The following is a 15,422-nucleotide window of genomic DNA, read 5'->3' on the forward strand; positions in this document are numbered from 1 at the left end:
GTGAGGGCTCAGGGGAGGTGTGCACCATGTGGACAGGATACATCTAGCAACTGGGTAGGGCGTTGGAGTTTGGACTGGACTTTGGATCCTGGAACTTGCAAGAGGGAGTTTCGACCGTGTGTTTCCTTGGCTTGATGCGTCATCTGTAGCTGCGGGAAACCACTTTTGAAGGAGCTGTCTGTCCTAGTGATGGAGTGAAATGGAGGAGTACCTTAATGAGAGAGCAAGCTGGTAAAGAGAGTGGTGAATGATGATGCTGGATTGCAGGTTGTACAATGAAGCTCTTCCTTTCCCTTTCCCCTGTCTGCATCGTGTCTCCATTGACTGTTGAGTGTCTCCCTTCGGACGTCTTCTGTCTTGGCAAGTAAACAGACACTCAGGGGTAATCACGGATCTTAACCCTTTTTGTCGCTTTTCCCCCTGCGTTGTGCACCTTTCCGTCTCTTTCATCTCCCTCATCTCGCCAGTAAGACCTTACCCTCCGTTCATCATACTCTCCCCTACTCCAGATAAAAAGTAGCCTGCCCCCTCTGCCCCTGATCCCCACCAACACCAGCCACCAGCAACCCCCCACTCGTCCCCGTCAGCGTCAAATACTGCCCCGTCACCCCCACAGCCTCAAACGACACTCCCTTTCCGTCCACCAACCCCTCCTTCCTGGCCCAACTTGCCTCGCTCTTGAAGGTAGCCGAACTCGAGCTGCTACCAACATCAAACCTAACCTGCGTCCCTGATCTCCTCAGATACACCCCCGGCCTACTAGCCGACTCCAGACTAACGGTATTTCCTCCTGCAAGGCCGGGTGTGACGATTCTGAACAATTGATCCGCAAGCGTAGCTGTCCCAGAGGGTGAAGTACCGGTGTAATACCTGATATATCCCTCATGTCCCGAAGCCGAAGACAAAGCCGACGAGCGCAACCGAACGGGCGTAGGGCCATCAGGCACAGGAATCCCCAAATCCGGCGTCCCATCCGCCTTCCAGTAAATCTTCTGCACCCTCGTCCGTCGATTAGGATCATTCAACGGATCGCCCGTAATATTCGGATACCCCCGGTCATGGAAAACCAGAACATCCGACTGTCCGTCCTCGGAGACAGTAAAGCTGTTATGCCCCGGGCCGTATTGCTTGGTATTGGCGTTACTCGTAAAAATGGGAGTCTGGGCCTTGGACCAACTTGCTGCGTTCAGCAAGTCCGCGTTCAGCGACGCCGTCAAAAGACCCATGCAGTAATTACTATCCGTCGCGCTCGCCGAATACGTCAAAAAGATCTTGCCATTCTTTTGCAGCGTAGCCGGGCCTTCGTTGACTTTATACCCGATCCGTTCCCACGCCAGCAGTGGTCGGGAAATAACTGTCGCCGGCCGCTGGATCGTCCAGGGGTTGATCAACTTCGCCAGCAGCAAGCTGCTATTCTCATCAGTCCTCGACGGCTCCTGCTGCGCCCAGACCAGGTATCTAGTCCCGTTCACTTGGAACTGATGTGCGTCTAGGGAGAAAGTATCCCAATCGGTATTCACCAGTCCCTTTTCAGTCCATGTTGCTGTTTGTGGATTGGCGCCGATACCTTCGAGGACAAAGGCGCGGATGTGCCATTCGTTGGCGACGCCGAGGGCGACGTAGATGTACCATTTTCCGTCGATGTAGTGCAGCTCGGGAGCCCAGACTTGGTTGGAGCCGATGCCGGAAGACTTGCGGCGCCAGATGGTGGTTTCGGGCGCGGAGGAGAGGCCTTGGATGGTCGGGGAGCGACGGATGATGATGCTGTCGTAGGCGGGCACGGTGGCGGTGAAGTAGTAGTACCCATCGGTGTGCTTGGAGATGTGAGGGTCGGCGCGCTGCTCGATGAGGGTGTTGGTGTAGCTGACCGGGGGGGAGGTAGGGGCGGCGGCGAGGGAGAGGGAAGGGGTGAGAAGGAGAAGGAGAAGGGAGAGGAAGGGACGGAAGTTGGTCCAGAGCATCTTGATTGTGAAGGTACCGGATTGGGTACCGGCGGACACTCAGATAGGCTTATGAGTGGGATATGATCTCGATGTCAAAACGGGACTTCATTGTCGTGGAGGTTGAACTTTATGTACGAGGAATCTCGGTGCACCTGACCCCTGTCGAGTATCGGCTATAGTAGATCTTGTTTACATTGCACTCCCCGCAACATGGTTGCATTTTCAATCTGCGGATTATGCAATGTGATTGGAGCGGGTATACCAGCTCATGGCAGCATCGAAGCATACCTAGGATTCAGATTATTGGAGGAAGATGATTGTCCGCCTCAAGTCTGGTATTCAACGTCCAAGGCTTGTTACCCTTCTGCTACTGCTTGTACTTGGCGAAAGAAGATCCTCTGAATCGGCGACGAAACATTCCACTTGGTTTCAATCTGCGGAATTTACCTAGCCACCGGTGCGAAGCTATTCCTCTAGGACGCGTGTTGACCTCTTGCGCATCCTGCTTCACTTCGGTTACATCAAAAATAACCGCGATTTTGTCCTCCACCTTGCCGCTGGAATCCTCTTCATCAATATTCTCCGAACCCAGTGTGTCGTCCTCTTCGCTTCAAAATTCTTGCCCGTGTCAGTACTGCTGTAGAGGGCCAATGGCAGTTGGGTCATGACGCCATTTCTAAGGACAGGTGTCTCCGATAGTATTATCCTCGGAGCCACTGTGTTGCTTGTACCATCATTCAACGTATTCGAATCGTCGTCCCCCCATAGCCACTTATCATCGTATTTCGATACCAGTGAGTCGATGTTGTTTCCGGATCTTGTTGTACGCACAGATCCGGCTATCGAGCTTCTGGACCGCCCCAAGAAGATGTTATCTGATGAATCACAACCAGATAGTTCAGCTTCGCTTTGTGGCCTACCCATCCGAATATTGACCGCCGAAGATGCCACCAAGCCAGCTTCTTGTCTCTGCGTGGGACCAGAGTCCGGTATGACCACAGGTACGCAGGCTGCCTCGTCGATTGCTTCAAAGTCGTCATCCGAAGGGCGCTTTGGGAGTGCGTAGCGTTGAGTATACAATGATGCGTTTTTGCAATATTGTGGGTAGTCCAGAATGTATGTTGCAGCAATGTCCGGAACAAGTGGATCATGGACGTTTGGGCTAGCCAAGAGGCTGCAAATCGCGGTTAAGAGAGCTCCAAGCGAGTATCTGTTCCAGCTGTTGCCAGAGAGCCATCCTTTGTGGTTTTGATGATGAACCGAATGCCCAAACAGATATGGTTGCAGGTCAGGGTCCTTCCACCAGCTTTCATAATCGGCACAGATGTTCCCATTGCAATCTATATTGGGATGGTATATCTTGGTAACGAAGCGAAGGGTCGGCGACTCCCAGGGCTCCGGTGGAAGCTTGACCAAAATCCAGAAGACTCCACCTTGGTAGGGTGTGTCGGGTGGTCCCTCAATGCTAGCCACGAGTTTGTCAAGCCTGTCTGCCCACGTAGAAGCGGTGATGAAAGGAACTGCAGCGGTTCTCAAGCTTCGTAGCTCAAGGAAAGCTCTTCTTGCTGCGGACACTCCTCTGTCGGCATGCGCCAGAAGACGAAGTGATTGCTGCGTGTGATTCTCTTCATTCTGAGCCTTTATTGGACATAAAGCTGTACCATAGCCCGAATCCCCCGATTCGAAGGTTGGTTTATAGAGTTCGCTAGTAGAACGCTCGATGATCTCGGCCATCAGCCGCTGATTTTGCGGCAAAACCGGTGGTTCGTTAGTCGAATTGGCTGCAGTTGCATCTCCCTTTACCCTGAATGGCCAGCTTGCTGATGGCATGGAGAATGGGTAAAAGAGGGGCGATTTTGCACTCTCGGTGGCCTTTCCCCAGCTTGGGATCTGCGGGTTGAACTCAGAAATATAACTCTCTCCGTCCAAATCTTCTTCAGAGATCGCCGAGTATCCAAACAGGGCTGACCCCAGCTGTGAGAATGCCGTGTAGTAGGAAGTTCTGGTTGATCTGATAGTTCCGTTGGCAACAGGTTCATCCAGTAGGCTCATTTTGATGCTCGCTGTCTCTGACACCAGCCTTAGGGACAGTGATGCGTCATCTGAGGAAGTCAACTGTTGTAAAAGGCGAAGGCTTTGTGTATCCGAGATCGAGTCAATCTCTTTTGCAAGAAGGATCTGCTGGCGTTGGAGCACTCCTAGTCCGAGAGTGCTTGTTATTCCTTCCAATCCACTCACTAACTCGCCGACATTGTTCACAACAGCTTTGAACTTTTTGAGGTCATGGATGGCCCATCTGGTTACCATCCATATTGACTTATCGTTCTGGCTTCTTCGAAGGCGAGCTTTGAACGATTCGAACGGTTCTCTGAAGATATTGAGCCCGGGTGACTGGTCCAGCTGGTCGTCAGACAAGTTTCGAGTTCCGACTTTGTCACTGTGTGATTCGAATCTTTCCGTGACGAGGTCTGCCTGTTGTAGCAAGTAGTGAAGGTGAAGAAGTACCCGCTCAATAGCCGGCCTGATGTCTTCCCAGTTCAACAGTTCATTGGCCACAATGCCTGAGTCCGAGGTCAATCCCAGGGTCTGCCCCCAGAATACCAGGCGGATACGATGTAACGAAAGCTGCGGAAGGAGCTTTGTTAGATGGCTACAAAGATGATGGATCCTTGGAGACCCGGGTTATGGCTGGAGTCATACCTGCGCACATAAACGGTCGAGCTCGATGCTACAGTTTCGCGCCTTGACAACAATATCGAAGTTGTCAATGCAGGATTTGAAGAGTCCTGCAATCCCCAGCACACCTAATGCTAGACCGGCAACCTCCATGGCGAATTGTTGGTAACCCGGGGGGGAATAGTTTCCGGCCTAGGGTTAGAAGATCGTGTGCAATGCGGCAAAGGACTGCATCCACCTATTTGGCACAACAGGCCCAGTGTACAGACCAGGATTTATTTGCGGGAAAGTTGAGGCTCTTCATCCCAGGAAAGCAAAAAATTGATGGTCAAATCGGTCTTCAGCCCCGTGTCACACCCGAACATGTTATTAGTGGTCAAATATGGCATGCATGTGTGGTAGAAAAGCGGCTATGACGCGGCAATGCTGCATAACCTGCCTTATCCTACAACGCTAGTCTGTAACCACTTCACTGAACTAAGCGTGGATGGGAACCTACTCTATTCGCCACCATAGGTCAATAGCCACTCTTGGCATTGGGCACTGACGCTTTGGTATTGATGCATTGATGGGCTTCGAATTATCTGAATGTTAGTAACTACCGCTTCCTCTCACTCAACTGGGTTCATCTCCCCGCAGAAACTAGACCTACTCTAGTTGAGATCGCTGGCGCGGTTGGATTATCCGCTCGAACCGCTGCGAGTCACTTGCATGCCAGCTGTCAAGTCAAGCGTTGAGCAGTTCGCGATGTCTGTCGGCTACAATAGCGCTCTAGTTCGGAGATGACTCTTAGATATACTAAACTGTGAGAGGGTTAGGTAGAACTTGGTTCGATGGGAAAGCGCTAAGCAGGCTCCAGGAGGGACATGGCAGCATAGGGGGTGTGGGGAGGCAACCAATCCGCCTTGTTCTTATCGCGGTGTGAGGGCATGACGGCAAGGCATACGGAAGCTGTCGCGCTAGAAGTACGGAGTTGACCCTGCGCAAAGGATTCCACAAAGGCTCAATGGAGTTACCGGAGACGGAAACTGAGTGCACATTGTTATATGAGAGTCGGGTATTGTTGGTTGAGCCACCCTGCTGGTTCACTATTAGCTTTGGCCACATTTCGTCAACGCTATCACCGCCACCATCGCCGAATCACTGAGAGGCCCACGTCTTATCTATTGCGATAGCCGTTCCAACCAGATCGAACGTAACGAGAAGATTGCCCGCATTCGAAAAGACCGGGTCCTGGTACCTAAGTGTCACCGACCCCGGGAAAACCAACTTCCGCTGCTCATCCAACCGTTCAGCCGCTTCCAAAGGTGGCTTTGAGGTTGCATAGATACAAACGGTCATCTCAAGCATTCCGTTTATTATCAGCGGGTTGTTAGCGTCGAATGGTTGGAGGAAGCGCGAGTGTGGTAGATCCAGCGATGTTGGTGGAAAATTCCATCCAACTGCTGCCTAGTTTGAGCACTGTGCAGAGTAGCCTGCCACATTAGTTGCTTGTGGTGCCCACCAGATATCTACCGATAACAGAGGCCACAGAAGACGGATTCAAGACCTACCGAGTCAAAATGCTAAGTCTTCGTGAGCCGTAAGATAGGTTACAACGGCGTTTGTACTGCGTATGCTGCGAGGAAAACCAGAGGCTTGCTGAAGGCTGTGTGAGAGAAAGACTGTTGTTCATTAGAAGAAGAGAGAAGTGTTTTGCGACCTGTACCTAGGCACCTTCCTGTCCAGACCACCTTGTCTTATGCACCTTCCCACCTGCCACAGCCAGGTCCATTGGTATCAGTCACCAACTCCATTTCGGCATTTTCCATCCCTTGGTCATGGTCCCCTCTGCACCTTCATTCACAATCTCCATTCCCGGCAGGCAATGCAGCCCATGGAGCTACTCGAGTCTCTTTTATTCAGACACAAGCAAATGCGGCCTCTGCATCCGTCAAGCGACCTAGCTTGTGGAGAGTCCCGTTTGTATCAGCAGCGGCGACGCGCTTAAGAGTAACATTGATGATCGATTCCCTCGCTGTTGACGCCCTTCCGTCCTGGCGCCCTAACGAACCAACGTCTTGTCCTTCTCAATATCCTTCCCAACCAAATCCAACGTAATCAGCAAATCACCGGCATCCGAAAACTTAGGATCCTTGTAACTGAACGTCCCCGATCCCGGAAACACGAGTTGCTTCTTCTCGTTGAGATCCGCAGCAATCGCGTCGCCGATGTGCTTCGTCCGGACAACATCATGCAACTTGCCCTTGATGAAGTCCCCGACTTGATGATTTTCCTTACCAAAGATGAGGTTGATGAGGCTAGCGTCCCTGCTGTCGTCCGCACTAACGAGGTCAATCTTCTCTTCCGGCTGCACATGAAGCGTGCCATCTTCGTCCGCAAGAATAACGAACTCAATCGTTAGATTGACTACGCCGTCTGTTCCTTTATAGTACCCGCCAGCGCCCCCGTGTCCTCCCATGGAGTGTACTGACATACTGGAGCCAAGCTTCATCTTTGATGTGATGATAATCTTGTTTGCCCGTGGTTGAGTAGTCAGTTCTGTCTCGAGTGAACTGTCCGTGGAACGGTGCATGCTCAACCCGTTGTACGACTTCTGGCCCTTCCAGCTCAGCTTGGCCTTTGATTCGTCGATTGTCCACTTAACATCCGGAAGTGCCTCCTCTCTTGACCCGTTGGTGAGTAGCCAGTCCGAATCCCAGTTTCCTCCGTCGACCCACTTCATGAGATCATTCGCCATGTCGAGAAAGGAGACATTGACGGTGCTGAGAGCATTTTCCACTAGATACTTGTTGAAAAAAAGTTCTTTGCTGAAAACGAGTGCACCCGACATGTTGCCGATGATGAGATTGCCCTTCCTTTGCAGTTCATCGTGGGGCATGTCAGCGCCCCCGGTCATCTCCATGAACACGAAGGCGTCACGGGAGTTCGGAGGGACGGTTATCCCGTTGATGGCTTGTTGCGTGTCGGAACAAGGTTGATAACGGTAATTCTGAATTTTGACAGCGGTTGGAGGGAACGTCGGAGCCTTGTCCGTAGGGTCAGGGGCCGCCTCTTTGATCGTGTAGCCAAGGGTGAGAGCATCTGGGTCCTTCTGTAGTGTGGACAAATATGCTCCCAAGAACATCTTAAAGCACACCAACTTCATGCCATAGGGATCATTGTCCTTGCTAAGGCCAGGGCAGGAGGCACGGTCCCAGTCAATAGAAGAGAGAGGTGCCGAGCCGAGAAACATGATGATGCGACTCAGGCTGTACTTGCCGGGTTCCAACTTCGCCCATTTTGACTTCAAGTCTGGATGGCTACTGTCGGGGGGTTTGGCCAGTGTCTGTTCGTCATAAGCGACGAAGAATGGAACTTTCCAGCCGTCAATGGTAAGCGTTTCGACGTCCCCTGTCTCAACGCTCGTCTTGTACTTGTAGCTGCCAGTCTTGAAGTTCAGGAAGAACCTGGAGCGCTTGGTCTCTATGTTACTCTCAGTGCAGACCTCAACGTTCGGGGGGTCGAGCGTTGCCTCAGAGAGTCCAAACATGGGAATCTCATGTTTGAAAGAGAGAAGCTCGGGTTGTAGCTCGGGATCAAATCGAACTCTGAGATTGGCATTGATTTTCTGGTATCCTGGTTAGGACTTCCGCATGGTTGACAAGTTTGCACTTCTGGGGGATGAACCTACATCTTGGGAGATAGCGATGATTTGATGGAAACCTTGAAGATCGAAATCTTTTAGGCGTGAGTCGACCTCAGTTGTCGCCATCGTGCTCAAGGGTTCGACGTCGTTTTCTGGGTGAATAGGGCCAAGTAAACGAGCAATCAATTGTAAAGGATATCGCTCGGAGGTCGAGTCTGCCGGAAGGCTGTGTCTTCGAAGGGGTATCTGGGAATTGCGGATTAGCGGTTAATATTTGTGCTGGGCTGGAGCTGATATCTCTGAGGTAATCCCTTAAGCCAGACATCGCCGGTGCATGCCAACTCCCCTCAACATTACCAGATGATTGGGCTCAAGGCCGGCACGCACCTCCCTCCACCTTCGATGTAGTTGAGCGAATCGTCAACAATGGTAGGAAGATCACTGAAACTCAGGCGTCGATGCACGCTCCCATCTGAGCTGAAATGTCGAGGATGGTTAGATCCAGATCATCAAATGCAGCCAAGATGGCAATAGTCCAATTGGGACCCGCTTGATCGACATGCAGACCAAGATCGAGGAGGACGTCAGATCGTAGATCATTGCTCCCAAACAGATGACGTCGTATGCCACGTCCGACCAAGTCCCCCTAATCCGGTCGCTGGATCTCTTGCAGCCCATGCCGACCTGCGCTGTGGCCGATTTTTTCTATCGACGCACTCAAAACACGAAGCTTCGGTTCAATATTGGGTTGCAGCGCGGTGGATATGTCCAGCTGCAGTGTATGCCCGGCTTGGCTTGGTCGTCCCGGCCCTCATGTGGAGCCTATGACTTGTAGTGTAAGTGCTGGAATGGACTCCGCCGCTGATCCTCCTGTAACAACCTCTGCGGATTATCGTATCTCGACGTATGCACGGTCTCGTGATTCGGATGAACCGGTTTTGTTGAAGGGACGAGCTGTTCGGCAGTCTGAAATGATCCATGATCTGTCTAGACACGGATGCAGTCCAGTCCAATGTCTTAGGAAGTGGTCAAGTTGTTTGGCTCGTGTTATGCCAACACAGCTTTGGAGGGGCGACGGTGGCAAAGCTGGACATTCAGCTGGATGAAGCTCCGCATTCAACACTGCAGTCTTCAACTTCAATACGTCAGTATTGCTTGCTCTCCGTGGATGGTCGTTGGTGTTGCCCTTTTAGCCACGAGACGAGGGATTTCATTAATCAGTATGGATCTCGGGACGAAGATACTACATTGCGAAATCGAAGACCAGAGTTGGTCCATATAATTAGCTTCCGGCCGTGAAAGTTGTTTGGCGAAGACTCGGTGGATGTTCTGATATACCTCAATTCCAAAACCTCTTCCCCTTCGTATCCCTTCAGCCTCCTTCTTTCCTTCTCCTCTTTCGGCCCTGATGCCCCAACACCCCGTCAACCATGTCCATCTATCATGATTCGGAGCTCATTGAGCAAGTGGTAACCTCCACACCACTTCTGGATACGCAGGACTTCCACGTCGTCAAGGATGAAAAGCAGAACCCCATGGTGTTTTCCATCGGCACCAAGGGCATCTTGTACCTGATCAAACAAGATGAACTGGGGCGGAACAAGCTCATCAACCTCAGCGAAAAGCTAAACATCCCGGCGGAACATGAGGCAACCGCACTCGGGGTGTACCAGGACAATGACCTGACTCTGAACCTCGCGTTTGCTCACGGAGAACCAAAGGGCCGGTCACAGCTAATTGTCTTGCGCCGATTGAGGCCCGAAGCTTTGGATCCAGACCTTGACACACTCCAGGACAATGCTGTAGTGGCCCAGGATGACACCATTCAGGGCCAGATATATGGTCTCCTTCTTGTAAGTGCCCCATGTGCTTGCCCTTGTCTGCACCGTCTGGTACTAACGGTAACCTGACAGGGTCGAGGCTTGGATAATGACCATCCACTTGCAGTAGCGAGGTACAGAAGGGTCGACTCGCCGGAGAATGATATTTGCCGCCTTGATATAGACTACAAGACCTCTTCTTGGTCTGTCAAGACTGATCTTCAGATGCCTTGCAACCCAAGGGAGATCATCAGCCTATGCCCTGGTACGTTGCCAGGGGGTGGCGGAACCTTTGGTGTCTTCGTCTTGTTCAGGATCAGTGAGGTGCTTCGGCTCAGCTTCACCGGACTGGGCGGTCAGGGAGGCTACTACTCCCACATCAACTATCAGCTGCCAGTACCCCCAGGTGCATCCGACCTGGCAACTGTTAGGACATCGACGGGCCGAACCGACCTCCTCGTTTCCGCCAAGAATGGAATCCACCGTATTCCAGCCCGGGACTGTGCGAAAGGTTCAACAAAGCTGGCCGACAACAGTCTGGTAGCCACAGCTTACTGCCTTCAAGGACTGAAACAGATCCATGCTGCACAGTCCGGCTCCTTGATCTCCGTCTTCACTCGCAACGATGATGGCGTGATAGCGTATACACAATTCAGGATCGCGGCATCAGAGAGCGCAGTTGACTCCTTCGAAAGACGCAGCGATGCCAACCAGGTCCTTGATGGAGGCGTACGATTTGCCGCTTTGGTCAACGAAACCACTTTGTCCCAGCAAATGTTCATCCTCGGTGACGAAAACCATCCGAAGATGCGGGTTTTGTACCAGTCAGGCGATTCCAGCCTTTGGAAAACTGGTGACTTCTGCGTCCCGGCAATCAAGACACATCGAGAAGTGTTCACTTACACGACGCATATCAAGATCAAACCTGCGACTGGGGGGCGGCCTCCGGCTGGTGGTCTGGAAGTTGACCTGAGCGCATCTAGTACATGCCTCGCAACCGTGAATGGCCGGACAATTGAGCTCAGTCGACTTCCGACCAAAGTCAAAGCCGATGTGCTGGGAACCCTCACGGTGATTCAAGAGATTGATGACCTCAATGTGCCGAGCTTGCGTGTTTCGGGTGTTCCAGGATGTGAGGCGACGTACATCGACCCCTCTCGAAAGGTTCTGGACTTCTTCAGCAAGATCGAATCCGGCGATGACTTGCAAAACGCGCACCTTCCGAATGGCGAAAAGCTTTTGAGCGGCGGATCCAAGAACGTCAACCTCAAAGGAGCCGCTGCGGCCATCAAGTCCTTGACGTCAAAGGGTGCCAGCATGAAACTGGAAGCGCAGTTTACAGGCGCTGAAAAGAGCGAGATTGCTTCCTCGGAACAGCCGGCGGAAGAACCAACAGTTGGAGTGGCCTCTGGTAACAGCAATGAGACGCCAACTACAGGCAACTGGGCAGCCTTCGACTGGCTTACCAGGTCGCTCGAGTCCGTGGCAGACATCTTTGTCGACGGATGGCATCTTGTTGTGAAGGTGGGAAAGAAGGTCTGGAAGTTCCTGGTCCAAACATATGAACATGTAATGAAAGGTCTCAGGAAGGCCCTCGCGTGGCTGGGTGAGGGTCTGAAGAAGATATGGAACGGGTTGAAATTTCTCTTCGCCTGGGATGATATCAAGGAGACCCACAACATCTTCCGCGACTATTTCGAAGGGTTCGTCGATACTGCTGTCAAGACAGTACTTCTCTTTGGTGACAAGGCCGAGTCGTACCTCGATGAGCTTGAGGCCAGCATCAGCAAAAACTGCAGCACAACCCAGGTTCCATCCGAGTTGGACGGCAACGTAGATCAAGACGGCAATGACCAGCAGGGGAAGGAACCGAGCAAAATGGAGAAAGCTTTCAACTCACCAGGGGGCAACTATGCGAACCATCATGCCCAGCACAACCCCGAGGTCCGTCAAGCCATGGAGTCTGCGGAAAAGAAGATTGAGGATGGCGACCTGACGAAGATCTTGGCCGCTCTCAAAGATCTCGTCACCGAGTTTGCTGAGGGTGCGGGCGACATCGGGGCCGCTTTGGTGTCACTCCTCGACCCGTCTCGAAAAGCAACTGTTTCTGAGATCTTCTCCCAGCTCGGTAGTAAGCTCCTCACGAGGCTTATTGCGATTGCGAGAGATCTGATTACGCTTTTCGTCCAGGTGGGAGCCAAGCTCATGCTCATGGTGAAGAGTCTTGCCACGGCGACCATCGATATCCCTGTCATCTCCTGGTTGTGGTCAAAGATATCCGACCGGCCTCTGTCGTTCCTTGACGCCATCACCATGCTGTTTGCCATCCCTGGCACAATTGCTTTCAAGATATACCACGGTGTGAGCCCGGGAAAGCATCCAAGCTACAAGGAGATCCAGGCTGCCAAAACCGAGCTGGATGCCGAGCTCGTTGGCCATGAGCTCGGGGCCACTGCCCAGGTATTTGCGGTTGTGCCGTCCACCTCTTCCGAGAAGACTGATAGCGGTGTTGCCTCAAATGCGGTAGTCGGTTCGGAAGTGAGCGAAAAACCTAAAGACTACAGCCCTGGCGGCGGCAAGGGCCAAGAGACCTTTGTCAATAAAATTACAAAGCATAGTCTGTTCCAGAAGATTGCCAGGTGGTTGAAGGCGCATTCTTATATTGTTGGTATCATCTACTTTGGATACAACTGTTACTCCATGTACAGCGAGGTACGGGAGTGGTTGAAGCCGATGGGCAGTGCCTACCCAAACTTTGGTGGTCTGAAAGAATGGGACAAGGGCGCCGCAACAAGATTCCTGGTCGGAATTGTGCTGTCCTTCCCGAAACCAGATCCCTCCGATCCTTCGCCCAGCTGGGGCCTCCAACTGACTGGTTGGGTGGTCTCCATCTTCGCTGGCATCAAACATTGCAGCCTCCGGATCTTCAAGGGCATGGTGACAATGTTCTTCTCCGCTCTGCAATGCGTCATCTACACAGGATGTGTGACTTGGGATCACCTGGCAGGGTATAGTAAGGCTGATAACTTTCTGACGATCGGCAATACATGCTTGAGCAAAGGCCATGACTTTTTGTCTGGGTTGGCAACGGTCCAGGTCGGGAAGAACCCTTACGTTATGGTTGGAGCGGTGGCCTGTGGACTGACCTCCACCGTGACTGGGTCAATTATTAACTCGCAGAAGGCTGAGACGAAGATATCCAACTTCATCTTCCAAGCCTAGAATGGGCGCTAATTGCGGAGGGTCCAATGGCAACGGGACTTCTTTCGTGCCGTATGTCAGCTTTGGTGGGCTCGGAGCAGTTGAGTTGAGTCGGGAGTGTGAAGGGCTCGGTATTGGTGGACTTGGTCGAGGCGTGCGAACTCGGTATGTTGGCTGACGAGATCTGGGCCATGGAAAAGGTTAGCCGGGCTGTTTGTATAGTATCTTTTTACATAGAGTATGGAGGACGGGAACTGCTCTCTCGCACCTTCCACCATTGTTGTTCACGTTCATCCGCTGCCTTTGCTTGGCGTATCCGCGGCGTTGTCACAGCTTGTCAAAAGGAAACGAAGGGAATCAGACAGAACATGGAAGGGATTGCAGGTAAAAGAGACGCAGTGCCAAATATCGAAGCACAGGAACGGAGGTCAGGAACATATGGGGTAGCGGACAAAGATTGAGGGCAGGTGCTGTCGTTGTACTCATTCTGCAGTTGACGCGCATGTACTGGGAAGGAAGGAGGCGGAGGGGATGATTCTGTGACAGACCGCTCCATCCATAACCTGTGCATCATGCCGGTGTCGTATCTGAAGGGGCGTGGCTACCAGTCCGGTGCTGAGGTTCGTGGACTGCATGATCTGGCTGTCTGGCTCAAGCTTTATCACAGGTGGTGGAAGCATGTTAAACCCATGTTAAACTTGGCTTTCCGTGTGACCACGATACCACACAAGATGCGTGGAAATAAATGCATCGCACTTCCGTGGGATTTTGCGATGTGAGAGTTGTATTTATTAATCCAAACCTCCCGGATCTTCCTTCCACTCTTTTCCCTTTGGGCAATTTTTTTCCACCTTCTCCGATCAAGTCCAATCTGAAAGTTGCGACTGCACCTCCCCAAAACCCAAACACTCCGATCTCGCACTGATTCCCATCGGTCCAGCCAGGCTGTTCCTTCCCGCTCTTGACCCTAACCCCACCCGCAATGCCCAGTAACTGTCAGATTCTTTCCCCTTTGTCTGCTGTTTGGGTTGAATCCGTACTCACACCTTCCCTCCTGCTTTAGGCCACTGAGAAGTGTCCGCCAGGGGACCCGGACCTCAGAACATCGATGGCCAAGCTAATCCAGTCCACGGGCCAGTTCCCCCTCCCAACCTCAGGAAACAAAACGGGACCACTCCTAAGCCGCCAAGCTCAACAGAGCCTCGAACATTCCAGCTGCATAACGGGGTATTCGATGATGACGACGACGAAGATGACTACATGTCCGGGGATGATGACTTGTCTTTGACATAATGTCGCAAGAAGAGATAGATGAGGGTACAAACAAGTTGCGCAAGGAAATCCGTACCGCTTTATGCAACGGTTTGGTGCGGAAGGTAAGCTGAAAGCATCACGAGCTGCTACGTAGTAGTCGTTCATCGCCAGGTAACGTTGTGAACTGCCGCCACGCTAGCCGTCTAGTCTAAACGTGTCACACGGACATATGCCACACTCCTGGTGGCATACGGGCATACGCTACATTCCTGGTGGCATACGGGCATATGCCACACTCCTGGTGTCATACAAGAAAGACCTACATGTATGCAGATCGCTAGATGCCTTGGAGCCTCAGGTGACAAGGACCCGTACATACTAGATAGGTACCGTTTCCCTTTGGCATAAGAAGGCCTTGAAGCCCAGCCTTCCTCTAGAGGTTGAAAGGACCAACAAGGCCTTCGAGACCAAAGTAGTTTATCAGCTGAATTGAACTACTGTTCCAAGCCCAGAATACTGCCCTTGTCACAAAACGGTACCTCAAGGATCACGGTCAAGGCAACCATTGGCCACTACCAATTTGCCAATCGGGCGTCCGGCAGCAGCCAGGATCCGACGGTCCAGGTGTGGACATCAACGAATTACCGAACCGAAGACTTTGACAAGGAGTTCGGGCCAATCCGCAACGTTGTAAGTTAGCCCAGGTCAACATTGCCCGCCTCGCGTTCCTAGCATCCAGGTATCTGACTGCTTCACTCTCTTTCACAGGATGGTTCCACGCCCCTTGCGCTCACCGGATCTCATGTTCGAGTAAAGCTGGAAGATGGTATTCGGACACGGGATGATCCGTACCCAAACATGATTGTGATCGTTAGCGCCACATATGGTACACACGAGGCT

General features: G+C 52.2%; 4 protein-coding genes across 4 annotated transcripts; 1 reads left to right on the top strand and 3 right to left on the bottom strand.

Moving 5' to 3' along the window:
• SMAC4_08931 (uncharacterized protein) lies at positions 1-1,961 on the bottom strand (the record flags this gene model as incomplete). Its single annotated transcript, XM_003353127.2, has 1 exon — positions 1-1,961. One exon carries the CDS (start codon positions 1,959-1,961, stop codon positions 501-503), a length of 1,461 nt encoding a protein of 486 aa, XP_003353175.1. The 3' UTR covers positions 1-500.
• Positions 1,962-2,292: 331 nt separating this feature from the next.
• Positions 2,293-4,772, bottom strand: SMAC4_12582 (uncharacterized protein; the record flags this gene model as incomplete). The annotated part of the gene is made up of 2 exons (XM_024655981.2): positions 2,293-4,568; positions 4,644-4,772. The coding sequence occupies 2 exons, from the start codon at positions 4,770-4,772 to the stop codon at positions 2,460-2,462; spliced, it is 2,238 nt and encodes a 745-aa protein (XP_024511762.1). The 3' UTR covers positions 2,293-2,459.
• A 1,891-nt stretch (positions 4,773-6,663) lies between these two features.
• On the bottom strand, positions 6,664-8,373 carry SMAC4_08930 (uncharacterized protein; the record flags this gene model as incomplete). Its single annotated transcript, XM_003353125.1, has 2 exons — positions 6,664-8,229; positions 8,293-8,373. The coding sequence occupies 2 exons, from the start codon at positions 8,371-8,373 to the stop codon at positions 6,664-6,666; spliced, it is 1,647 nt and encodes a 548-aa protein (XP_003353173.1).
• Positions 8,374-9,655: 1,282 nt separating this feature from the next.
• On the top strand, positions 9,656-13,289 carry SMAC4_08929 (uncharacterized protein; the record flags this gene model as incomplete). The annotated part of the gene is made up of 3 exons (XM_024655980.1): positions 9,656-9,670; positions 9,702-10,100; positions 10,161-13,289. The coding sequence occupies 3 exons, from the start codon at positions 9,656-9,658 to the stop codon at positions 13,287-13,289; spliced, it is 3,543 nt and encodes a 1,180-aa protein (XP_024511761.1).
• Positions 13,290-15,422: the final 2,133 nt, after the last annotated feature.

Source organism: Sordaria macrospora, chromosome 4, assembly GCF_033870435.1.
Source record: "Sordaria macrospora chromosome 4, complete sequence".
Lineage (NCBI taxonomy): Eukaryota > Fungi > Ascomycota > Sordariomycetes > Sordariales > Sordariaceae > Sordaria > Sordaria macrospora.